Source organism: Halichoeres trimaculatus, unplaced genomic scaffold, assembly GCF_033239565.1.
Source record: "Halichoeres trimaculatus isolate MK-OKI-2021-1 unplaced genomic scaffold, fHalTri1.1 fHalTri1_scaffold_18, whole genome shotgun sequence".
NCBI classification, from domain to species: Eukaryota; Metazoa; Chordata; class Actinopteri; order Labriformes; family Labridae; genus Halichoeres; species Halichoeres trimaculatus.
This window is the reverse complement of record NW_027437196.1, coordinates 20785228-20811562: the sequence shown is the minus strand read 5'-3', so window position 1 is coordinate 20811562 and position 26335 is coordinate 20785228. Positions and strand designations below refer to the sequence as shown.

The following is a 26335-nucleotide window of genomic DNA, read 5'->3' as shown; positions in this document are numbered from 1 at the left end:
TCTGATTTCAGTTGTGTTGCCTGAAATTTGGCAAAAGACAACTGCTCCTGTACATTAGAGATTACACAGTGTAAACTCAGATATTTTGTGTACTTTTGTTATTTTCTGCTGTAACTTCAACATTAAAGATGTATTGTTGAACATAAGACCTAAAACATAAGCTGTGCTGCTTTTCTAGCATTTTTGTACAGTCATAAAAAAAGAATTCAAACACAATCTTCAGCTGTAGATAAAGGAGGATCTCAAAATCTTGAAGGTGTTAAACACATTAAAATGACTGCTGCTGACCTTCAGTAAATGAACACTAACAGGAATGAAACAGCCTCCATCTCTCTCTATGAGCTCATCAGCTCCACGACTACACACACATCAAGGATCATCCTGGTGACCACTTTGTACTTGATAACGTCGTGCTGACAGAATCAGAGGTCTTTCATTACCTCAGCTCACCTACAGAGGTGGAAACAACCCTATATCTTTCTTTTTACCACCTAAAAACAGGAGCTTTTCAGTTACCAGTCCTCTGATTGCTTAAGTCCCCCCTCTTCTCACCCTTCAATCTTTCATCAAACTGAAAAAGGTGTAAAAATGGGGCTGAAATCTAATGTAAAACAGGATCAGAGTAGATCAATTCCTCTATCATACTGAGAGCAGTAATTTCTCTGCAGCATCTTCTCTCTGACTGCTGCTTTTTGTAACAGAAACTGAGTCAGTCCTCTCTCAGACTGAGCTTTTTTCACTCTCTCTTTCCCTGCCACAGCATTCCCGATCAGCATCTCTCTGTCCTTCCCTCTCCCTCACTGTGATGTATTACGTCGAAGGGAGGAAGGAGGATCGAGTGTCCACAGTTCCTCCCATCACCTGTGAAATTTCAGAGCCAGGCCACGGTGAAAGGGGGTATTGTGTCCCCCTGATGAGGAATGCCCTCGCGTCGCTCCTCAAAGAAAAGGCTTCATTTGGCAAGGAATTTGGAGGCATCTCGAGAAGTGTAGGGCAGTTTTTCTCGGGGGTAGGGATGGGAAGCAGGATCAGATGGGACAGAAGCAGGAGAGAGCTTTGCGAAGAGATGATGGGCCTAATTAGTTAGAAATCCAGAAAACCAACAAGAGGGGGAACAGCTGCTTTTTATCATTGATTCAATTAAATTACATTTTATCCTTTTTATTCTAATTGATGGGACTTTTCTTGAAACATGGAACTTTTTTAGGTTTTTTGACTGATTAAAACTTGTTTAATAAGGAACAGAGTTAAAAGGGTAAACTTAAGTTACAGCTGTTCAAGTGTCACCTCTTAAAACAGCTTTGGCAGCTCTTCTTGTGTGGAGACGCTGACACCTGCTGGTAAAAAATAAACATCTACACATTAAAGTGCCTTTTTGTGGGCACCATACAGCTACATTTTGCTCATTTTGAAATTAGTGTGTAATAATACAAATCTACTTTTCTAATGTGAAAAAACCCTCCATGGATCTGTGACAAAAACGTGTGACTCCAATAATTCAGTCAGTTTGATGTGTTGTGTTAAAAATAATGTAATGTAATAATGTTTCAGTCAGACCATGACATTTTCTGAGTGGGGCTATCATTATTATTATTATTATTTTAAATTTGGCCACACACAAATCTTACACTGGGATTAAAAAAAATCCTTATATGATGTTATCTCTTGCCTCCTGCCTGTACAAAAAAGTCAAGCCTTTCACGAATATAATTCTACTATACAGGTGAACTATTCAACTATAACAATTTGGTCTAATATAAATCATACTCACTTTAAACTCATAGCTTCTGCAGGACTGGTTTGCTCAACAATAAAATGGCTAAAGGCCATCTTAGAAAAGGAAAAGAATGTAAAACATTGATTGTTAGCTAAGCTTTATCACCTCTAAAGTGACGACCAACAAGTCAATAGATGACTTGACATGTCAATGGATGGATTTTGGAATACGCATAGCTATGTCAAAGTGAAACCGGAAATATACAAAATGCATGTTTTTGTTGGGCGAAAAGGGTTAAAGAGCATTGTAAAGGAAAGTAACTGTAGGTTTGAAGACCATCTTTGTTGTATAATGAGAGAAACACTTAAAAAATAAAGAAATTCCCAGAAACCCTTGTGAAAACTGTCACTGTAGCTCACCTCCTTCCTGTCTATGGTGTAGAGCAGGAGCAACAAGGCTGGTTCCTCGATGGGATACAGTCTATGGATGGGACAGGTGATCTGAGGGGGATTTTAAGAAGCCTGAAGCTGCACCTGTTGGACCTGGAACCAGGTAAAGGCAGGGATAGACTACATCCAGATGTGTATATATCTAGCTTAGTACGTTTCAAAGTTTGTTTGAAGACAGATGTCGGCTACCAGAGCCAAAACAGGTAATTTTTTTCCGGTATCAGGGGAGATACTAAAAGAACCGGAAAAAGCCTAAATGATAGGTCCATTACAGTTTACAGAGGGAAAACTACCTTCCTTTAAATGGAGTCAGTTGAAACATGGTGTCCTCACCAAACGATAATTAACTCGCTAACAAGTTGCTCGCGTCAAACCTATGTAGATGCAGGATTGAACCATTTCACGTACACAGGAGGGGGTGAGGGGTTAAAATTCACAAGAAACAACACCAAATAAAACAGCAGCATAACCATGAATGTCCTGAATTATTCCCTTATAATATATAACATTAAGATTCGGAAAAATGGTTATAACAACGATAACTGAATACACTGTTTCAGAATGTGTCTGTGTAAAGTGAATCAGTCCACCGGAAAAATGACGGCCCATCAATACACGTGCTGAACACGACAACAACACGAAAAAAAATACCTCTATAAAATGTAAAACTTCATTCCATACTGAAGTAGCACTTCGATTCAAAAACGCATTTGTCCATGTTTACCATTTCTGTGCTTTTTGGTCAATTATCCCATGGACGGTATAGTATACCAAATTTAAAAGAGAAAAGTGTCTCAGGATCGAGAAGTAATGGGAAGCATAGATACGTACTCCGGACCAGTGGATGGCGTTACCGTTTTTACTGTGCTTCTCCGCGCAAAACCGCTGTAGAAGAAGAGTCGAAGCGGAAGTGACAATCTTAACCGGCTGCTTCAAGCAGGTATGCTACCAAACTTATCTATTCAGCCTTAAATTATGCTCTGATTTTTTTTTATCAAGTTCATAATAGATACTATATGTGCAGTTTTTATATTTAGAGAGTCAATGCGAGTCGTCTTCAAAGGAGTGATATGGTTTAAAATGTGGGAAATCGCGTATTTTGCTGTGTTAATGTGCTAACACTGGGTAAACTCCACATACCCATAAATTCAATGTTATGGTGGTTACAGCACTGCTAAACATTTATTTATGTCATCTTGAAGAATTACTTCAGAAATGTGTCCCGAAAGATTTAAGAATATGATTATCTGTTTGTACTGACAAACCCGCAAAAAATATCCTGTATCTCTCTTTTAATGGATCAAAAGGCACCACTGTATCAGTTGTTACATTTAAGGGTAACACGTTGGTTGAGACCGTTCTTCAATTGTATGCCTGCTGCTTGTTGGGAAGGTAGATCTCAGTGGATGTTAGTCTTCATTGTTAGCTGTGTTTTCATCAAGTCCTGCAGAGAAAATGGAGAAAACCGAAGATCAGGTCCCCAAAAACGGCAGTAAAACGCTGCTTGTCCATCGATTACCAGCTGAGCTCAGCAAGGACGATAAGGAGGAGCTCCTGAAGTATTTCGGAGCTGAGTCAGTCCGGGTCTGCTCAAACACAGGGCGTTTGGTAGGTTGTGACTCAACAATACGTGATGAGCTTTTATATGTTATATTTCTTTTCCAGCTGAACCGTATTTTTTGTCTCCACAGAAACATGCTGCCTTCGCTACCTTTAAAAATGAGAAGTCAGCGGCAAATGTAAGTTATTTGTGTGTGTGTGTGTATGTGTGTGTGTGTGTGTGTGTGTGTGTGTGTGTGTGTGTGTGTGTGAGAGAGAGAGAGAGTGTGAGAAAATGACCAAAAACGAAAATAAATTGTACCCTAAGGAATATCATATAACCTTCAGTAACATTAAGCCTATGTTGTCTTTTCCAGGCTCTTAGTCGGCTTCATCAGTTAGAGGTCCTTGATCGTACCCTCATTGTGGAGTTTGCAAAAGGCCAAGATCATGTGACAGTGTTGAAGGACCCACCGGTTTCAAACAGGTAGTGTATGAGACAGTTATTATAATGTGTTCTGGTGTCTGCAACAGGTGACACCCAAAGAAAGAGAAAATGTATTATGATAAAGAAAATTATAGAGTAGATTTAATTGGATATCTGAGTGCATGAGATTTTTTTATAGACCCAGAGATCTCCAGGTGTTTCCTGAGAGGTCAGCAGTTTCATTTATATATTTTATTCCAAATGATGACAAGTGAGATTGATCTCAATGAATATAGAAGGAAGAGAATTGTCTACAAGTTGTTATCTGAGATTTTTGTACAGCATAAGAGGGCGGATGTTTATATTTCAGTCTTTACATATTAAATGACCCAGCGTAACTGATCTGCTAATATGACGACAGTACTTAAATACATGATCCCGCAGTTCACTTTGTGCTGTAACATGTTTACTTCTTTGCACAGTGGTAAAAATGTTGGAGCAGAGCAGAAGAAAGCAGAGACCAAGCAGCCAAATATTCCTCTTATAGAGACCGGCATCGCTCCAAGTCTTGGGTGAGTTTTGAGTTTGTATCTCTGAGATTTTGATAGTGTTAATGCGAAATTAGGACATCTTTGCTGTTCAGATTGTATTGCTAGGATGTTTCCTTTTCTTCTTCGTCTAAATTTGATCATTGGGTTACTATAGAGGTTACTTTGTTTTTAACTCTGTCTGCACTGCTTCAACACAGTTGGGTTAAATGATTGACCCTGAGCCAGGGCCAATGCACTTTTGCAGCAGGTTGCAGCCATCGTTAGAAGATGCTATGTTCCTGTTGTTGTAGTTATTTGGAGCCAGAACAGAAACACAGCTTATTTTGTTAATCTCTAAGTGTTGTGGTTTCAAGGGTTCAGTAATTGGGGGTATAAAAGCTGCAATGACAAGCAAGTCACATTTTGTGATTTAGAAACTTTAAAAGACCCAAAAGTACACTCCTGACCAATGTTCCCTCTAATTTTTCACGAGTCTAAGCATACATAAAAAATCCCGGTGAATGTCTTGGATCACTGTGAGCAGCATCAGACATGCACACTGTGACCACACCAGTATCACACCTGTCCAAAACTTGAGATCATCACAGGTTACATGGCTTTTTAAAATAACTGAATTACTACAGTAATTTTTTTAGACTACTTTTAATTTAAGTGATTTGGCCCACTTACAATGGAAAATATATACATCTTGTTTTACATGAGCTGTGTAGTATGTTTTATGTCAGGGTGAGGATCCTGCTCTGGTCTGGATGACAAGCATTTTGTCTGTGCTCTCATCTACTATCAGGGTATGCCAGGGGAAAAGAAATGATAGTCCTTTTTTGAAGGTGTGTTTGTGTGTGGGTGTTTGTGCAGTGTAGAGAGGAACTGGTGGTTATGGAGGCTGCAGCTTAAAGAAACTCTTCCCCAGTGTGTTAGTCTGGGTTTTAAAGCTCCGTTTTGCCCTGCCATCATGGTTGAAACACCTTTCACTTGAACCTGTGTTGTAGTATTTGTTCTCACCGTGTTTTGTCAGACCGTGAACACAAACAATGACTTCTCCAGGTAATCACACACACACACTGTATGACACATCCTCTCAAAGCTGGTCAGAGTGTTGCTGTATGGAGGCTGTCTGCAGGCTGACAGCAAACCTGGATGAGAACCTGAGAGCAGCAGTCAGAGCTGTCAGCGCTCTTGTGTCCAATTAGATGGTCGGGCCTCTGTTGAGCACTGACAGGCCGTCTGTACCGCCAGTTGTTGGGACCAGGTGTTTTTTGATACCTCTCCTTCCAGCACTGACAGTCTGTCCTTCCAGCTTTTGATATGAAACACTTCACTTTACAAAGCTGCTTCAGAGAACTGCAGACACTTCATGTTTACTCACCTGTTGAGGCAAACAAAAGTAAGTCTTTCTGCCTTCACAGTTAGTCGCACAGTCATCTGTTTTTCTTCTATTAAAGTGAATGATTTAAACTCTGCCCCCTTTCAGATGTCTCTAAACCATATTTGCAAAGTCTAATAGCTCATACAGAGTAAGATTCATGATTTATGTACGACAAATAAAATGCAAAAGAGTTGTCTTTGTTGTGACAGGATTTCAATAATGGCAGTACAATTACATTGGAGAAATTCTTGTAAAATAATCTTGTATTCCCTCCTTTCAATGCTAGAATAAATTTATTTAAATTGAAGCACAGAATTGTGTTTTGAGCCACATTCATATTACACCAACATTTGTTTGCCTGTTGAAATATCTGAAACATTAAGACTGCTCACACATTTCTGAAGTGCTTCCATGATGAGTGAGGTCCAGTTATCTGATTTTTCAGGCATTTCTTATTTTCACCAACCTTTACGGTGAAACTTTCCTGGACTTAAGAAATTTAAGGATACAATGTTGTTACATATGACTTCGTAATTATGCTCTGTTTTGTATCAGTGATTGTATTTAATACACAATATGTAGCAGAGAGAACCGATGTGAGATGGCACCGTCTATATCAGCTCAGCTCCATGAGAATAATATATGTGCATGATTTAGAATTGATGAATCATTGGCGGTCAAATTTGTTGAAATCCACATCTTGTTGATAATTTTCATCTATAGTGTTGGCTAAATGATTAATCACAGTTCAGATCGGGCGAAAATGCTGCATTAAGAAAAAAAAAAGTCTCAAGTGTGGAGATTGGGAGTTTTCTGCTGGAGTTCAGAGTAAGAGGCATTCTCATTAAAATGTGACTTTTCTAGAATCTGGTGTGCCATTATTTTGGCTCCAACACAAGGTCAGGATGAACCAAATTTTGAAAGCAACGTCCTAATAAGAAAGTCTAAAACTCTCATGTTAGTCTTGGTTGTTTTTGAATTAACTGTTAAATTCAGTGCTCTTTGTCCTAACATGTTCATTTTATCATGTTACTTCTCATCACTAAAGCCGCGTTTCCAACAAGTAGTCCGGTTCCGTTCGGTACGGTTTGGCACGGTTTGGTACAGTCGAGCCTGATCCCGTTTGCGTTTCCACCGCAAAACTGTGCCCTTCATGGTAGGTGGCATGTAAGCTGGATGCCGAAATCTGCGGCTGTTGAACAATGGTGTGACGCCGTAGCAGCGCGACACAGTGTACCCCACTAATAAATCCAACGAAGAAGAAAAACGCAACAAAGTAAACAAAGAGAATAGATGGAAGACATGCAGCATTTTGTCCTCTCTGTGATTGGCATGTAGCTCTTTGATACAACGTGCAATCAAGCTTTGTTTCAGAGAAGTCTGTGTGCCACCAGGTGAAATGCAGCTGCTGTCGGGGCAGGTGACGATTCTTTTGACCAATTAACAGTCTGCAGTGTGTTGCTCCACCTTACGAGAGCGGATCAGTTCACTCTGGCACCCATACGAAAGGGTCCAAAAAAGTGGGACGGCTCGCCTCAGACTTATCCCGGGATAAGTCAGTGGAAACGCGGTACTGAGATGAACCGAACCGGTCTGCTTGGTGGAAATGCAGCTTAAGTTATCAAGTTTTAACGTAGTTAAAGTTGCCTTATACTTTTTGAAGCACTGACAGTGGATTTCTTTGTCATGAAGGTGAGAGGCTTGTTAAACAACACACACCAGCTGTCCTTCCACTCAGTCTGTGTTTATTAGGCTGAGTAGATTAACATTTGTCTCTCATGCCATGCCGAGCCTCGGCTTATAAAAGTTATTACCTCATGAGGGAAAGCCTAAGTGCTGACGAGGCGAGCACCTCCTTTTCCCTTAATAACTGGACCTCACATTCTGTGTCCTGGTTACTGAGGAACTGAAGAACAACCTCTGCAGCTAAAGCTGAAAGGCCGAGCTGCTCATTAATGTGTCTCCGTTACTAAGACACATTTGGCGTGTTGTTAAGTAAAGGTTATAATGTGTTAAAGGCAGTGAGTTGCAGCTGCAGACTTTTCCTTTTAAGTAATTTAGTCTTTCCTCTCCCTCTCCCTCCCACAGGCTGAAATTTCAATCCAATCCCACTCTGAAATATTTATACCCTCCTCCTTCTAATGGCGTCCTGACAAATATAACACATGCCCTCATCAGCGTGCCAAAGTTTTATGTTCAAGTGAGTAAATTCTGCTTTTTTCCACTTTTCTCTTATTTTGCCTGTAATACCTGCATGTCTGATGTGTTTAATTTCACACTGTCCCTGCACTCGCATTGCTTTTTCTGTGCAGAAATGCAAATGTGCCAGCATCTCCAACCCTCAGATCCATGTTGTAAAATGGAAATATGATTCTGGAAGAAGTGTCCCAGAGGTTTTTGAACTGCATCCAACCTCTTAAAGATCAAACAGCAAACATTTGCCTTTTAAATTTCAATTTGGGGAGCAAGTATTAATAATAAACCGTAAGTGGGAGGCATGAGTTATGGGTTTAACATTTCCCTGGGAGCTGTGCTGTGCTGCCTGGATGCTCAGCGCTGCTGCTCCAAGCGTTGGCGTCTTGGTGGTGCTGGTGTGTCGCAGAGAGCCCGTTTTCATGCTCAGCCTCCTTGCTGGTATCTCACTTCAGCCTCAATCTCACCTTGATCCTTGTATTTTAAATGAAAATGCGAAAGCCTTGCAATCTGTTTTACATATGGAGCCCGAGTTACAGGCTGCCTGTTTGAGAGGAGCAGTTTATTTATATGACCTGCTCCCACACAGCCCCTTCTGTGAAACTGTAGGTACAACTCTCTCTGTTCTAATGCTCATATCTTCTTTTTTACAGGTGCTGCATCTGATGAACAAGATGAATTTACCGTGCCCGTTTGGCCCTGTCACAGCCAGACCCCCCATGGTGAGCAGTTTCTAACAGCCTGAGGAGCTCTTAAATTGGTTTACTTCTGAAATATCTTTTTTTTGTTTCAAATGTTATTTCTTATTTATTATATAAATATTATAATCCAGAATAGATGCAAAATTTGCTGAAAATTAGAATTAACTGTATGGTAATTGGTCAAATCAGTGAAAGAAAGCTACAGCCATATTCAGCTTTATGAAATCATATATTTTTTTTCAAGGTGGTTAGGTCGCATTTAAGAAAACAGCTCTTGCTACTTTGAAAAAATCATCCGACTCTTGATGAATGGCTTTATCACTTTGTCACTCCTTTTTATGATATTTCCTCTTCTTATATTCTGACTGAGCAGCAGCACTCAGTGTTGGAAAAAGAGGCTAGTGCAGCTGTGCAAGAACAAAAAACTGCAGTTCTTTGAGTCTCCACTTGAGACTGGTGGGGACAGAGCCCATAATGTCCTTGCAGTAATATGCCTCAACGATAGCATGAAACAGCCTGGTACAAAAACAGATTTGGTTCAGGCCGCTCATTTCTGTGTTCATGAACGTTCGACAGGGGCTGTTTATTTCTCTTCCTAAAAGACTAAGATTTATGCATGAATTTGCATAATGAGGGGAAAGCCGAGTTGACTGTTGTGTGACGGGTGGGTGTGCTGTAGCTGTTAGCGAGGAGGCTAGAAGCAGGCGTCATCATTGGGCTTTGAAAATATCTCATCTGAAACATCGGGTGATGTCACAGAGAATTTATTGAAGTGTTTTATTCAGAATTTATATTTTTGGATTTTCTAGAAAGCTGTGACATGAAGATGGGAGTTTTAAAAAATCCTGGACTGTTGAATTTAGTTTTTTAGCTTGTGAGTTTTGTATTAAATCTATCTTTCTATTGTCTACAGTGGATGATTTACTGGATCAACACCTTTATGTTATGCACTTCTAGCTTGTGCTAGTCCAAGTTATTCCTATTATCTTTTTTTCAGCTCTTTTTAAACATCTCCTTTTTGTCTTGAACAGAAGTACAATATAAATCTTTGTCCATTTACTGACAATTAAATCAATTTGGAGGGATTGCTCTCAGCCCTCAGTAATTTTCATCAGTATTCTAACTCCCTTTTGTGATTGCACTGACCAAATGATTTATTTGAGATTAAGCGGTGATCCGATTGTTGAGCAGACACAGTCATATCACTGTTACTTCTTAGGTTATGATTATTTTTCGAGAACTATGTGGAAAAAATGCTCTGATGAAAGGTTACTGTCAGTCCTTTCTAATGTGACGTAGACGTGTTCATGTGAAGTTTAATTTTCAGACTCACTTTTAACTCATAACGTAGCTTAGCACGTATGCTAGCAAATACGACTGAAATTTACTCAGAGGTGTTTGTAATCAAAGCTGTCTTGTTTGTCTGCAGTATGAGTTCCTGCCTCCTGCCCCTCCTATTCCCATGCCCCCCCCTTTCCCCCCTGACCTCCCCCCTCAGCCCGAGGAGGAGATGGAGGTGTCCAGCGAGGAAGAGTCAGAGTACGAGAGTGGGGATGACGAAGACAAGGAGAGGTGAGTAGCTGTGAAGTTAAATTATCCCTGCATCAAGGTTTATCAGTTTGTTTTTATCATCTCTTCATTTTGTTGTAGTTTGAGTGTAAGTTTGTATTTAATGCAAGACACTTATCTCTTATTTTTCTCTTCTGTAAAACCACCAAATTGGCTGAGAAAAGAAAAACTGTTTAATAAAAAGTTTCGAGCATCATTTTCAAAAATGTGTTGAAATGAGAAAAAAAAACATTCTTAACCTCAAAAAACAAAATCTCTCCCTTTACTGTTATGTGAATAGTGTTCCTTTTAAGCCATGGCTTCTTTAAAAGCCTAGTTTCAACTATATTTGTTTTAAGCATCTAATTTTTTTCTTATTTTGTTGGACTATAACGTCAGTCCCCCAGAAAAACTCTGACGTCCTGTTTTCCTTTGAGCTGAACCAGGGATTTCTTGTTTTATAATTACGTAATGAAGATTTTGGTCAAACAGGTAACTTGAAGGGTTTTCGACTTTGAGTTCTGATTTCTTTTTTCTGAGGTCAACACTTTCCCTTTGTTTTCTGTGCTTGCTTTATTTTAGGATAGTTCGTCTGATGGGTCTGGTCAACCAAGCATGCAAGAGACCCCTGAGACCAAAAACATCTTCAAAGAGAAAGAAACCTAAGATCAAGGATCTCCTCTACACTCCCAAACCAGACTCTCAGAGGTACCCGAGCCACTCATGCATGTCACCGTCCTCGCACAGAAGACAGTAATCGCAAGCAGCGAAAAAAGGAGGCAAAAACCTCCTGACAATAAGTCCTGCTCATAAACACACAGCCCGGTGTGGCTCAGAGACTTAGGGTCTCAGCAGCACAAACACACACCCTTAATGACTGACCGCATACTCTATAAATACACACACCTGAGTGTTTCTTTGCTGCATGATGGTGGACTGGGAAATATCTGTGGTTGACCAGAACACGATATTCAGCCCCTAAGCCTCTCGGTGTAGGCTTTATTGTGGCTTCGCTTTGGAAGCTGCAGCGGTGATTGTGTGTCTGTCCTCAGTGCTCCGTTGCTGCAGCCCTCAGACGTGTTCGAGCAGCCCCTCCCTGCTGGGCCCAAGAAAATTGAATTCCATATTTCGGTTCCTGAGGTGGCAGCCATAGTGGAAGGAAGTGGGCCAGCTCAGCCTGACGTGGAAGAAAGAGGTAAAGGCTCTGACTCTGCATTTATATGTCACAGATTCTGCTGTCGTCATATTTTCATCTTATATTATTATATTATTGTGACCATGCGAAAGGTCATATCTGGAGGTACATGTACTTCACAACCTCAAAATATTCAGTTTTTGCTTCAACATTTCTACCTTCCAAATTCTAACCTGCATCCTCATGATTATTTCCATTGCTTCCATTGTTGCTGTTGAATTTAACAACTTTTTGCCCGTTAAAGTTTCCCAAAACTCATAAGCTTTCTTATAGGTTCTTGCATTGATGGGCAAACAAAAAATAATGACCAAACAAGCAAACATAGACAGTGGATTGGAGAAAAATCCCCAAATTCTTCTCCAAAATGAAAAAATTTGAATATTTCACTGATATAACAAAACACCACAAGTTTAAGGGTAAAAAATAAAATAAAACAAGAAACTTTAAATATTTCCTTCAAATTTGAATATTCAATCAAGAACAAAAAATGATCAAAATTAAATTTGTAAGCCGCCACTGGGACATGTTTTTTTTTTTTTTTTGAACAAAGTTTATTTATTATTTATATAGTACAATACATGACATTATGTTCCCCTGATTCCCACCCCCACCCACAGTAACATTGAGCAGGCCACTAAATACCAAAGAGCATAATAAACAAATAAGAAGACAAAATCACAACAGCAAAAATAATTATAGTAAGGGAAAATAGATAAATAAATAAATAGAGATAATAATTATAAAAAAATTAAATTAAATCACAGTAGACGAATAAAGTATATTATGACATTCAATAAGCCATTTGGGATCACTTTGGTCACAAGCAGTAACCTAGGAACACACAAGGGCGGTGCTGCAATACACAAACCAATGGGTTGAAAATTTAACAATGTTTAGAGTTAGGATATTAAAGCTCACTTATTCATAAAATAATCAGAGCTTAAACTCTAAGCATGATTTAAAAAGTGACATGTTTTTAAATTAAGAAATGAATCAAACAGTTTACTGGTTAAACAGTTGCACGTTATTTAAGAAAAGATTTATTTGACGCTTTGGTATTCCTGTCTATATACAATCTTTTGAGCTATTTTATTTACGTCATGAAAGTCGAGTTAGTGTTGTCTTTGATTGTTTATCCTCCCCAATATTTGAAACTTGTACAATTTGATGACTACAGTGGTTAGACAGTTGCCACAATAACACGTTTTATTCCTCTTATTCAGCCTTTTTAGTGCAGTTATCTGATTATTTAAAATTGCTATAATTTAGACAACAATAGATTGCTCTAACTCAGGTATGGTCTTGCTGTGAAACTTATCTTATTGATTGTATCGTATCATGCATCATATATTATACATAAAAACATAAATGTGGCTTTTGAATGCAAGAAAGGAGCTTTCATCTGAGCACAACACTGTGTCTGAAATCAGCTTTTATTTTGAATCTGTGCTTGGAGAAAGGACTTGAATGACAGAAATGACATGAAAACAGACGTTGATTGATCCTCCGTTGAGTGACTAATTGCTTATTCCTTTGTTTGCTACACCTTAAATCAAGATCAATAACCAGTGTTTCACCTCATTTATTCATTCTCTAATGGTTCTACGCATCCAGGGTAGGGAAGCTAATTAGGCGTGACAAACAAAAAACCTTTTGTGTGATGCAGTGAAAAACAAACCAGGCCAGTAGTAGTCTGTACATAAATGCAATCATCTGAATGAAATCCACAGTTTCCTATGGCTGAAGTCAGAGCCAAGTGTGACACAGCAGTTTATCACAGCAGAAGCTGGCAGAGCAAAGCTTTTACTATCAGTGTGAGGAAATGTCATTGGGGGTAGAGTCTGTGTTACTTGTCATCTGTGCAGTTCCCTGTTTTTCTTATCTCACCTCTCTCCAGCTACAACTTCACTGCCTGGCAAGCTCCCGAGGAGTAAAATAGATCTCAAAGTCAAACACAAAAGATTTCCTAAAGGCAGGAGAAAGATAAACTACGACAGGTGGCTTTTTGGATTAGTCTTGTTTTGCTGGAGAGGAGGAGGGAGGGGTCGTGTGATACGATAAACAGCCATTTAAATGAAAAGGGGGAGGCGGGGGACAGATAAGGGGGAGGATAATTCTGAAAGCAGTGATCTAGTTCTCCACAAGAGTGTATCAGAAAAGCTCCCCAACACTGCACGCTCCGCTGCGTACACACACACGCACACAACCACACACACACACGCACCTTTTGTGGATGACAAGCTTTTCTTCCTCCTTGGATTTGTACAGGCTCACTGCTCTTGGTAATTCCATCTGAAGCATGTTTGTGTGTGCGTGTGTGTGTGTGTGTGTGTATGCATGCTCTCTTCAAAAGTCTGCCAGAGTTCTTCTTCCCACTGCTTTTCAGACTCATGCTCCCCAAACAGGATGGGTTTGATTTGATTACAGCTCTTTATTTATCACAGACTGAGTATGTGAACGCCTCATCTTCAGTTAATCATCAGGCAGACAGTTTCTCTTTCAGACTAACTCTGGTTTTAAAAAGGACTAGGCAGTTTTCCTCTGACAATTTTTGTTTGAAAGTCATGTGATCCATCCACAAGTATCCATATTTCCAAAACTCTTTTTTTTTTTAATTTTATAAATTTGCATTTGTTCTGTTGGAAAAAAAAAACAAGTTCTGCCTAAAACATCCGAGATCTTAAAATTCTGGGATTAAAATCAGGATTAAGGCCATCAATACTGTGGCTTTAATTTCAAAATTCCAATTTCAGAGTCAAAATTTAAAAAGAAAAGTTCAGAAATTTAAGTTTTATTAAGCATTTTATTATCTTTTTTTTTTTTTTCATTTTTTTACTAACCTAACCACCAAAACATAATCAATTGACCCGTTAACCTGTTTTTTTTTTTAATCTTTTGACTGTACTGTATTTTTATTTTATTCTTCAAGGGGGGTTTTATGGGGTGCATGTTAGGGCTGGATACTGCTAAAAACCTCATGACTCGATACCATTTTGATTCTTTAGGTTGCGATTTGACATCACTTTCATTTGATATTGGTTTTTTGATTTTCATGTTTATGTGAACATATGTGGTATGTCAGCCCACAGACACCTACACACACACACACACACACACACACACACACACACACACACACACACACACTTGCCAGGAGGTGAATCGATTCAGAAAATTTGCTGAATTAATGAGGTGAGCCAGTAAATATTGTGATGCATTAATCAATATTTTAACCACCCCTAGTGCACGTCAATAGTCAGTGTGTTACTTACAAGGGAATCCTGGTCAGTTCATCCCTTTTTGTTGAGAAACCAATTGTAGAACAGTTCAAAAATTTACAGTGTAGCACGGCATCAATTTAACATCTTAATTTAGCAAATATCTATTAATTCTACTCCTAACATCACTTTTAGCTTATGTTTATGCTACATTAAGAACACTTGTCAGCTAGGGGTGTAACTGTACATGTATCCTTGCCGAACCGCTCCATAAGGCCATTCGGTTCGGTACAGTGCTGTATTCGAACGAGCACAGTAAGTTTACATTAGCGCTGCACATGGCTCTTTAATATTCACGTGAGTACTCATCTATGATTGGCTGAGCAGGGAAGGTGTTTTAATATTCATGAGGAAAGTGGTCTGTGATTCGTGCTTTGCGATCATGTGCACATCATGTGGACGTGACGTCTCACGGTGAGCCAATCAGAAGATGAATATCAAAGAGCTTCCGTAGCCACAGGAGCTTGTGGCTGTTTTCGAAGTCGCATACTATACTAGCAGTGCCTACTGATTCGACCTGAATGCAGTATGCAGTATGCAGTATGCGAACAAATGTCAGAGTTGTAGTATGAGAAAAACACCCGGATGACGTACTGATTCGGGAAAAATCCACAGTATGCATCGGACCAGTCTGCTTCGCATACTGTTACCCACAATGCAACGCGCCTGGTCCCATATCTGAAGTGAAAATGGCAGAGGGCGGAGCAACAACAACCGGAGTAGCAGAGGAATATAAATACAAGAGCCATTTCTTTTTTTATCTTTAAATCCTCATCATCTCCACCACTGAAAGTTAATATAAAATGCTCTCTCTGGCAATATATTTGCAGATAAGTTACTCGTGGTTCGTTTATTTTCTACATTTTCAATAAAGTTTTTTGGGGAAAAAAAATCAGCCGTAGCCAACTTCCGTTTTCTTCCAACTGAAAACCAGCGTAGCATACTACAAAAATTAACCCAACTGAACAGTCATACTACATACTGCTTATGAAAGTACTATGTAGTAGGCGGTGCCTATTACATACTACTTTAATAAGCAGTATGTAGTAGGCGAATTCGAAAACAGCTTGTGTCTGAATTGTGCATCGTGGCTGCTGCTAACGACCAACCGGAGCTTGAAGAGCCTCCCCCCTCGCTGTATAATTACAAGTTTTTGGTTTAATAACATGCTAAACAAGCAAATGGTTTTGCGCTGTTCCATACTGTACCGAAAATGTACCGAACCGTGACCCTAAAACCAAGGTGATTTTTGTGTACCGTTACACCCCTATTGTCAGCACTTTGTTTTGCTGTCAGAAAACTACTTTGTTTCAGTTATGCTCTCAGCTTCAACCTTTCCTCTGCCTGCAGCAAACTGATCAGCCATGCAGCATGCTCTGAGTCTTTGAGCGCCATCTTTTGGGTGAGGTATCACATAGATGTCGCCCACTTTTGGTGCTTATAACAAATTTTATGGTAAAAGAATCCCAAAAGCCAGCCTGCCTATGGGATTCATGACCCCTCTTGAGAAGCCAGCATGTGCTGTCACTGAGACTGCCTCCATTTTTTATAGTCCAAGGATCAAACACAAAATTTGTGAGAAACATCAAAACAGAAACAAACTGATCTAAAGATGCTGCTTTAGACCTTTCCACTTTTAAAGTGAAACTCCTCTTTCAGTCGAGTGATGTAACAGCTATTTATAGTTCAAAAGCTAATCTTTCTCTGTAATTTTCTCTTAGAATAACAGTCTGACTGTATCAGGGACTTAAACATGAACTTTTCATGGACACACTTTGACATCAGGCGGTTTCATGGCTGCTGAAGAACTTTCCAAACTTTTCTTACCTTGAAGTTATTTTTAGAACTGGGAATATGTAACAACACTGTGACAAAGGAGAAAATATTCTTATTTAGTTAATTAAAGAAATCATTTTATATGAAACTTTGACAAAGAAATCATTAATTTTAACCTAATTAGTTTATGGAGCCATGGAGTTTTTAAGCATCACTTTTTTAAACTAATTAGATGAAGAGGACTTGCTTGCACCCGCCCATCTTGAGTTTGTTTGTTTTGCTGAGGAGGATAAACAGTGTGGAAGCGATTATTTCACCATCTGCTTTTGTGAGATACTTTGAAGACTTCCATCTGTATTTGTTCTGAAGTGTGTGGGGGGTTTGTGTGGCAAACCACTCCTCTAGATTCAGCTCAGTGCACAAAATTTTAGACTGTGTTATCAGATCGAATGCTCACGCAGCTTGATAAAAAGATTTAGACGTGCTGTTTGTTTTCTGAGTCTGGTCTGTGTCCCTGCAGGTGGGGATGAGAGGGGGCGCAGTCAGGACGGAGCAGAGGCTGAAGGTTTTGGGAAACTTTACCCCACTGCCCCGACATCACAACAGGAGGAGGAGCAAAGTGACGATGAGCGCGATCTGCCCTCAGACATCATCTCCAGGAAGGAGCTGGAGAAAGGACGACTGTCAAAAGATGGTAAACATTTTGGTGATTGTTCCTTAACTGCGGGAAAGACTGTATGCAAACATCAGGGGCTTTTTTGTGAAAAGTTTTTTCCTGTAGTTTTCCCTAAAACCCAAAGACGTGAAAACCAGTCATTACCAACACGTGCCCTTTGAGAGAGGATTTAAAAAAGCAAGTCTCAGACTTTTAGTTTGAAAACTGGAGAACGTGGATTAAAGGTCTCAGTTATAAGAAGTTCTTGCAAAAAACATCCTAAAGTATTTCCAAGTAAGAAAAATATGTTTGTTCCAAGCTTTGCAGACAAACACTGAGCCATATAGAGTTCAGACAGTTTGCAGATTCATTCATTCTAAACATCCGCTTGATTGTTTCACTCCCTCTGAAATGATCAGCGTAGAAACGACACAACAGGAATGGAAACAACAGCTGTAGTTTCTTTGAAATGCACATCAGAAGGATTTGGCAGTTAGTGTGAGCAGTCAGAGCCATCCTGGATGAACAATATAGAAAAGTGCCAGCAACCTCTTCCTAAAAGCATCTCACATCCTATTCCCTTCCTCAAATCAAAATCATGCCAAGATAGTAAAAATGGAGACATAATGGATAGCTCTCTCATGGTATAAAACTGCTGTCATCAGTGTGTGATTAAAACTTCATTCCCACACACAGAGCTGAAAATCCATTAGATAAATAGCTTGTAGTGTATTTCTTTATGCTGTCTTTGGATGACACACAGCATTAAGCATGTTTTTGTTCAAACACAGGACACAGAATCTGAGATGTGAGTGAAATATAAAAAAAGCGTCTGGTTAAAGTTGGATCAAACGAAGTGTCTGATTTCTTCAGTCCACTCTATCTTTGAATCTGTCTGTACACAGGAAGAGACGGCTCTGTGATGCTTTGTACCTGCTTTTGAAATCAAGTTGTTCTTTTTTCTGCCTCTCTCTTAAAACAGAGATAAAAAGGATGTCTGTGTTTAAAAACTATGAACCCGGAGAGCCGACCTGCAGACTGTACGTGAAGAATATTGCAAAGCAAGTGGAGGAGAAAGTAGGTGCATCGACTTACCTTTGTGTGGCTGTTTGCTTTACTGGATGTTTATCCTGAAGTCTCATCTAACTGCTAAAGCAGTTTTAAATACCATCAGTTTTCTTTGTTATTGAATGTCAAAGTTACTTCTGTCCAGACAATAAATCAATATTTCCTTCATTTCCTCTTCAGGACCTGAAATACATCTACGGGCGATACATCGACCTGTCATCAGAAGCAGAGAGGAACATGTATGTAAACAGCTGATCTTTACTATGATGCACATTGTTACACATACTACTGTCTCATCTTCAGGAGCTATTTCTGACTGGTGTAATTTCTTCCTTCCTCCTGAGAGTCAGTAATTCATGCTGACTCTGTGCTGTGGTATTAATAAGAATCCAACCTGACGCAGGAATCATGAGGGACATTTTCTGTTTGTGCATCAGCACAACTTGAAATGAATATTCCACCTGAGTCATCAAACTCTGCTTATGTTGAGTAGTGAGACAGACTAGAAGTAGGTGATGAACAGGAAGATGCAGCTCAGCCACAGAAACAATTTCTCCTTTTGGTACCTGAACCCAAACTGTGTGAGGATTAACACAGATCACTGTCATAGATGTAATTATGTCTCCTCAATGTGTAGCTGGATGAGGGTCAGCGTCAAGAAAATTTGTGTACCAGTGTTTGATATCATGCAGATATCAGTTTATAGAGAGTAATACATATCCTCTCAATCAGGGGTAGGCAACCTAGGGCACGGGTGCTAGAGCTGGCACGCAAGGCTATTTATGTTGGGACGCAAAGAATAATTACAATGAGACAGGGGACAAAATAAAAAAGATGATAAAACTATTGTGTTGTATTCTATTTAACACTTAACAAGAAATTGAGCACACTTTAAATATACTATGTGAAAGTTTAACAAATAGCTTTAAATAATGACTTTTAAAGTCTTCCAAGTGCGTCACCGCAAATCTCTTGGGACACATGTCTGCTAGCTTGCAACCACATTTATTTAGGCATGCAAAACAAAGCAGCACATTCAAAACTTTCTGTCCTGTTAAAAACCAGGCAACAGAAGAAACTCATAACATTTCTCACTGCATAGCTAAGCATAGAAAACCTTTCAAGGAGACTTTCTTATCGACTGTCCATGATTTTATGAAAGAATTTAGTCTTGGCACATTGGGTATGAGTCTATTTTAAAGTGGCACAAGTCATGGAAAATGTTGCCTATCCCTGCTCTAAATAAATCATTCTCACATACTAACTATGGGAGCAGGGATGCCGTTATGCTGGGTTGTGTTCCTCCTGCTTTTGCTCTCCATACAGATTTTTTTTCCTGCAGGCACCTGCATGTTGTTGAAGGTCAAAGTATATTGTTGCAGCAATTAAATGGGGTTTGTTGGTCAGATTATATTACTTTATCAAAAAAAAAAAAACTCATGCTGAAAATCCTGTGCACATATTTTACCCTTTTACCTAGAATCTGTAAATGGAGATTGTGGGTAAAACTGTTAGAAACACTGATGGTGTGAAGCACCAAGATGTTTGGGAGACAAACCACAGCATCAGTTGTTGTCTTCAACATCTTTCTATTGCAGAGTTTTACACTGGAGTCCCTGATTTCCAATCCAGACAGGTTTTATATTATTCAGCTGACAGAAAGAAGTTAGCAGATATTAAAAAATGTTTCTTTTGAGATTTGGGGGATGTGTGGCTAGAAAGCAAAGACATATTCTCTGATGTATCCAGCCGCTGCAATGATACCTTTTTTTAAATGTCAACCCAGCTGAACCCACAGCTCAGCCTTTGTCATTTATCTGCATCTGTGTTGATTTGCTTAGACTTCACCATCATTCAGAATAGGTCAGCATGGCAGCATGAGAATCATTATTTAGTCTTCAACCTTGCTCAGTTGTGAAACAACAAAACAAAAAATGAGTATTTAGACAAAATTTGGTTGAAATAAATGATTAAACTACTGCTGGTTTCCTATAGCTGTGCTGACTGTACAGCAGATCAGTGCACAGGTGTTTATTTTTTGTCATGTTATCACCAGGTTAAACAAGGTTAAAAGTGCCGTGGCTGAAGTTTTATTCTCCATACTTAAGTCTTTTGCAGTGGAAGTGTTTGACTCCAGCATCAGAAATATAAAAACACTGTCATTGACACTTGATGTGTGTGGTCCTCCTTCCCTTCCCTCTTGCGAATAAAATCAAACAATGTTTAGCTCAAACATCACCTTGAGAATATGAAAAAATTGTCAGATTTAAGTGTCAAGTTGTTCAGAAAGGCGCCCTGAAAACATCACATGCTGTCTCGTCAAAATAAATAAAAAAGTTGGTCACAAAAAATGAATCATTACCGTAGATTTCTTTTAGGTTGGAAAGAGGACAAAAACATTCACAGCAAACAGGACGAAAAGGAGAGCATTCACAAGGCCCTGGCTTTACTTTTTGTGTTATTTTTTTCTTTTGTAAATCAGTCAAATCAACTAGTTGGATGAAGACCTGCAGATTCTGTTTTTAGTCCAAACTGCCAAACCCTTTTCATGTGATTGAAGAAGCAGATAACGTTTTCCCTCAGTTTGTATTCTGTGTTGACTCTGCTCAGCCTCATCTGATTATGTCCCTGCTTTGGTTCCTCCTCAGGTTCGACATTGTGTTAATGAAGGAGGGGCGGATGAAAGGCCAGGCCTTCGTAGGACTCCCCAGTGAGCAGAGTGCCGAGAAAGCCCTGCGGGAAACCAACGGCTACGTTCTGTTTGACAAACCTCTCGTCGTCGTATCCTTTTAATCCTCTGACCAAGAAGAACGAGGACGGGGGATTTATGTGGGGTGGAAAACCAGGTTGTGTGATGATGTGGTGTGAAGAGCTACGCATATAGATAGATTTATCATGTCGGCTTATTTAATTGTCAATTACTTTGGAGAAGCTCTTCAAATAAGAAAAATGCTCATTTGCAAGCACAGTATGGCTTTTTTGTGTTTTCATAAAAAAATAACAAGCTCTACCTGCTGAAAACAGCCTCAGGCACCAGCGATATATTTTTACAGGTGCCTGGGTTCATTTTGTGGTGAAATATTTTCCTCCTGTTTCTCGTCACAAGCCATTTTTAAAGTCAGGGTTCAGGAGATACGATAACTATTTTCACCCAGTTTGAGGTGATGTTTAAATCAAGAATTCTTTCAAACAAATAAATCCAGGAAGATTAAAATCAAATTGAATGCAGGGTTCAGAATGAATCACATGTCATGGTTTGTGGAGTGAGCAGTGGTGATATCTAATTGAACCCCTCCCCTCACAGATGGACTCATCTCTGGCAGCCCTGAAGCACCACCTGATCCCCCACCAGTAACTGCTGTCCAGCTTTCAAACCTGTTGAATTCAACAAGATTATTGATAATGATCATGATTATTATTATTATTATGTGTCATAGTGACCCATCCAATGAGCTCTGTGATAGCTCATTGGTGTCAGAGTTCAGAGGAGGAACACAGAGGTCTGATGGGTAATGTACCTGCAGATGTTGTCCTGCTGGTACCAACACATTGTGTTGTTGTATCCCATTTTAGGAGCTGGTTTGAAGGCTGTGAATTTTAGCGTTTTACAAAAAAGGATTCGACAGATTTTAGGCTTTGTATGTTGCATGCAGCTATCCAGGCCTGCAGATATATTATCTTGAAATTGAACATTTAACATGATGCATCATTTACCTGAAACACAATATTGAGCATTGGAACGTTTTTTAGCTTCTGGTTTGAAGTGAACCTAGTGTTTTGGTTGAGATTCAGTTTGGAGCATTTGAAAGTGGAGCAAAGGTTCATCCTGGTCCAGATGTTTTTTCTTTTTTATCTCAGCGAAGACTCAGTGTAATGTTTTTTTCAGTGCTGGCCAGAGACTGCAGCAGGATGCTTCTCAGAGAATCCTCAAACACCTGCACAAACTCTGCTTTATTAACAAACGGTGCTTCTGTCTGTTCCTCTGATGTTAAATGCTGTCAAAGTTTCAAACTGGTCAACAGTTTGAAAACTAAAGAAACTCTCGGTGAGTTGGCGAGCTGAGCTCAGAAGTCAGACACTCTGCTCTTCTTCTGACATCCAGTTGTTTTAGCAGTTGTCTTTTGGCATTTATCTGCAAACAGCTTTGACCTTTACGTCAATTAAATTTATCCGAGGTGGCGAGTGTCAAAAGGAGGCGTGTCTATGTGGCTCATAGCTGCTGTTTTCAACTCTGGGACTAAAACTTGATGACATTTGAGGGTAATGTAGATTTTCAGCCTGAGAAAATGATACTTCAGTGTAAAGTGGTTTGAATGAGGATCAAAAGTAAAATCTCACAGTTTTTAAATTTCAGCATTTTGAAACCTGAGCTCCACTGTTTCTTATTTTAGGAACTCATAATCTTCTTTAGGGTAGACCACCAGAGTCTAATGATTGAAGTAGATTTATTGATCTATTTGTATTGATCTATCTTTATCTATTTATGATAATTACTAATTGAAGCAATGACAATAGACTCCATTGTGTTGCATTACTCACAATGCTTTTGTTGCAGCAATAGCAGCATATTTCACTTTTTCAGGCTGACATCTTTGAAAGAGTTTCTAGATATTTCAATGTTCAGTGAGCAGAAAGTATACCATTTTCACAGAGAAGGAGAGAAGACGAGAGAGATGTTTCTTGTGGTGGTTTTCCCAGCTTTCTGTCCGTTATACGGAGTGTGCTTGTCTGTGTTTGCAAATACGCGCACATGATGATGTACAAATGACATCCTATCATACTACTTAGTCTTTTAAATAAAAAAAACAAGGTATAGACCTGATTTATGAGAGAGGTAACTAAAGCTGCGTTTCTACCAAGCAGTCCGGGTCGGTTCGTCTCGGTACGGTGCGCTTTTAGCGGCGTTTCCACTGACTCATCCCGGGACGGATCCCTAAAAACCGAGACAAGCCGTCCCACTTTTTTGGGACCCTTTCGTATGGGTACCAGACTGAACCGATCTGCTCTCAGGAGGTGGAGCAACACACTGCAGACGGTTGATTGGTCAAAAGAATCGTCACTCACCCCGGCAGCGGCTGCATTTCTCCTGGCGGCACACAGACTTCTCTGAAACAAAGCTTGTCTGCACTTTGTAACAGAGAGTTACATGAAAATCACAGAGAGGACGAAATGCTGCATGTCTTCCATCCGTGCTCTTTGTTTACTGTGTCGCGTTTTCTTCTTTGTTGGATTTAATCGCGGGGTAAGCTGCTACGGCGTCGCGCTGTTGTTTACCAGCTGTGGCTTCCGGCATGCAGCTAACACGCCGCCCACCACGAGAGGGCACAGTTTGCTGTGGAAATGCAAACGGGATGAGACTTTACTGTCCCAAACCGTCCCAAACCGTACTGAACCGACCCGCACTGCTTGGTGGAAACGCAGCTTAATTTAATTCTGCTGTGATCTGGTGCTATATGGAAAATAAAATTAACTGGACTTACCGGCCGGGCGGGGTGCCTCCTTTGGGGGCAGAGGTATCAGGGATGAGGGATGGCTCACTCCTCAGCAACTCAATTCTAGAAAATGATACTTTATCCACTCACAAAAACATGTTGAACAGTCACTAATTTCTTCTCTTTTTTTAAAGTGTTGATTAACTGTTGTCTGAAGTTATGTGATCACTGAATTTACAAATTTTACTTTAAGTTGTTTTCCAGAGTATTGAGAGACCTTAACTTTAAATTTACAGCAATTTGCCAGATCAGCCAGACCCAAACAAGAAACCACGGACAGCAAGAGAGGGGCCAAACAGCGATGAAGACAACAGGTGAGTGATTCAGGTGATCTGCACTGAGACAGAGTCTTCAGATCAGACATCTTTTTGTTACGATGTCTGTGCTGTGTGTGTAGAACAAGAACCATCATTATAATGACTTCCATTTTACTTTTGTGTTTACACTTTGTGTAGTCGAGATGCAGAGGCTTGATTTTGTGGCCCAGCAGAACCATTTGTATCCTTAATGTGGAATATCCTTTGGGGGAAACGGGGGCAGCTTATACATTAAGTTATTGTAGCTCAGACACATACGTGAGCCTTGAATCAAGGTCTAAGTTTTAAAGGACCTTGTAGCATGCTTTTTGTTTCTCAAGTTGAGTCCAGGCCTGTGCACATGCCTCAGTATTTCTTCTTGTCTGATGGATTTCAGGTGATGGTGTTGGAGGTCGCCTTCTTCATTTATTTCTCAATAAAAATCTTTTTTATTAGATAAACCTTTGTTGTGTCTTCTTATCACGGCCTCAAACGTGTTTAATTTGGGAGAACACTTCAGTCAAACTATCAGCTCTGATTATTTACACTCCTGACAGGTGAGTGAATCAGGCGGGGAGGGTGTGTAAGATCTGGATGGGCTCTGCAGCAGATGGCGAGCTGTCAACAGCAGCGCTGAAACCCAGAGTCCAGAGGAGACAGCAAACAAAGCGAGCAGACTGCAGGCTGGAGGAAATTAGGAGGCCCGGGTTAGCTTACCTTTACAGTCCCTGGCTGCTCCCGTCTGTGATTACAGAGAGTAAACCTCAGAGAGTGAATAACTTTTCCCAGCAGCCGTCAGAGCTGAAGATTTGGAAATCTGATTGGTTTTTCTCCTCATGTGGTAGGAGTGCTGCTGGAGGGGCTCAGGGTGCCTGTCAATCACAGCTCAGGTAAAGATTGTGATGTCTGATCTTTAAGACATCTGAGGAGGAAAAACAAAGTGCTGCTGTGTGGAGCTGAGGAAATTTGGTGATGTTTGAGTCTGTTTTTGGTCACAGAATCCATCTATCTGTTTTAAAACACATCAGGTATTTACAATAAAAATACTGCATCTCAAAAAACAAGCATCTTCACCATGAGCAGCACTGTTGTGAAGATTTATTCTTACCACACATTTGGACTCAAACACTAAACCTGTAAACAACATTGTTGTCCCAGGGATTGACTTCAGCATGAGCACAACATGAAAACAAGCCACACACACACACACACACACACACACACACACACACACACACACACACACACACACACACACACACACACTGCTGTTCTGTCGTGTCTACAGAGGCTCATACAGTGAAGCTGTCACAATCTCAGCCAGCTCAGCAGTGGAACCATTCAGGGGAAAGAACAATGGACGACACAACAGCTTTTCATAAAGTGAAGCCAAAACATTAAGATCTCTGAGTTAAAATACACATCAAGTGGGGAGCCAGTTTTTCAAAGTTGTTAACTTTCAGTCATATCAGTTTGAAAGACTAAATTTAAACTTCCTCATATTACTCAAAAACAAAAGAATTCCAGTCATTCTGAAATCTAACACTTTGAAGATTGAGAAAACCTGGAACAGCAGATTTTGACTGCAGTCTGCAGCCTCACAGCTCCTTTGAGCAAACTGTACCGTGTGAACTTCCTGTATTTGTCTCATTTAAAGGACATTTTTATGCTCTAATCTTGAATCAAATTCATATTTTTAACCCATTTTTATTTACTTTCCAACCTACATTTACAATCAGGAGCTGAAAGAATGAGATTGGGAATATTAGCGGTCAAAAAGATGACTGTCCGGGTGAAGGAGCTCGGAGTGGATCAGGCTGAGATGGCTTCAACATCTGATTAGGATGCTTCCCCAGCACCTCCCTTTGGAGATTTTCCATGTTCACCTTCAATTGGGAGGAGACCCTGGAGCAGGCCCAGAGCTTGCTGGAGAGATTAAATCTCCCACCTGGCCTGGGAATGCTCCAGAATCCCAAAGAGGAGCTGGGAAATGTTGCTGAGGAGAGAGATGTCTGGGTCAGCTTGAGGTTTTATCTCACAGAGAAGTTCAAAACTTCTTCCTGATGTCAAACTTACCTGCTGGC

The 26335-nt window shown here is 39.9% G+C and overlaps 1 protein-coding gene across 2 annotated transcripts; it reads left to right on the top strand.

Moving 5' to 3' along the window:
- The first annotated feature begins 3009 nt into the window (after positions 1 to 3009).
- On the top strand, positions 3010 to 24670 carry rnpc3 (RNA-binding region (RNP1, RRM) containing 3). 2 transcript variants are annotated; one of them, XM_074692967.1, is made up of 16 exons: positions 3010 to 3106; positions 3609 to 3774; positions 3858 to 3905; positions 4083 to 4192; positions 4615 to 4704; positions 8138 to 8249; positions 8896 to 8964; positions 10373 to 10515; positions 11074 to 11199; positions 11544 to 11686; positions 17261 to 17434; positions 18378 to 18472; positions 18644 to 18702; positions 21112 to 21244; positions 24192 to 24269; positions 24411 to 24670. In XM_074692967.1, exons 2-15 carry the CDS (start codon positions 3622 to 3624, stop codon positions 24258 to 24260), a joined length of 1524 nt encoding a protein of 507 aa, XP_074549068.1. In that variant the 5' UTR covers positions 3010 to 3106; positions 3609 to 3621; the 3' UTR covers positions 24261 to 24269; positions 24411 to 24670. The 2 variants fall into 2 exon arrangements, with proteins under 2 accessions (XP_074549068.1, XP_074549069.1); XM_074692968.1 differs by lacking the exon at positions 3010 to 3106 and adding an exon at positions 3199 to 3291.
- Positions 24671 to 26335: the final 1665 nt, after the last annotated feature.

Coding starts and splice junctions, on each gene's coding strand:
- rnpc3 (XM_074692967.1), top strand. CDS start 3,622: ATGGAGAAAACCGAAGATCAGGTCCCCAAAAACGGCAGTAAAACGCTG. Junction 3,906..4,082: donor ATGAGAAGTCAGCGGCAAAT/GTAAGTTATTTG, acceptor TGTCTTTTCCAG/GCTCTTAGTCGGCTTCATCA. Junction 4,193..4,614: donor GACCCACCGGTTTCAAACAG/GTAGTGTATGAG, acceptor TTCTTTGCACAG/TGGTAAAAATGTTGGAGCAG.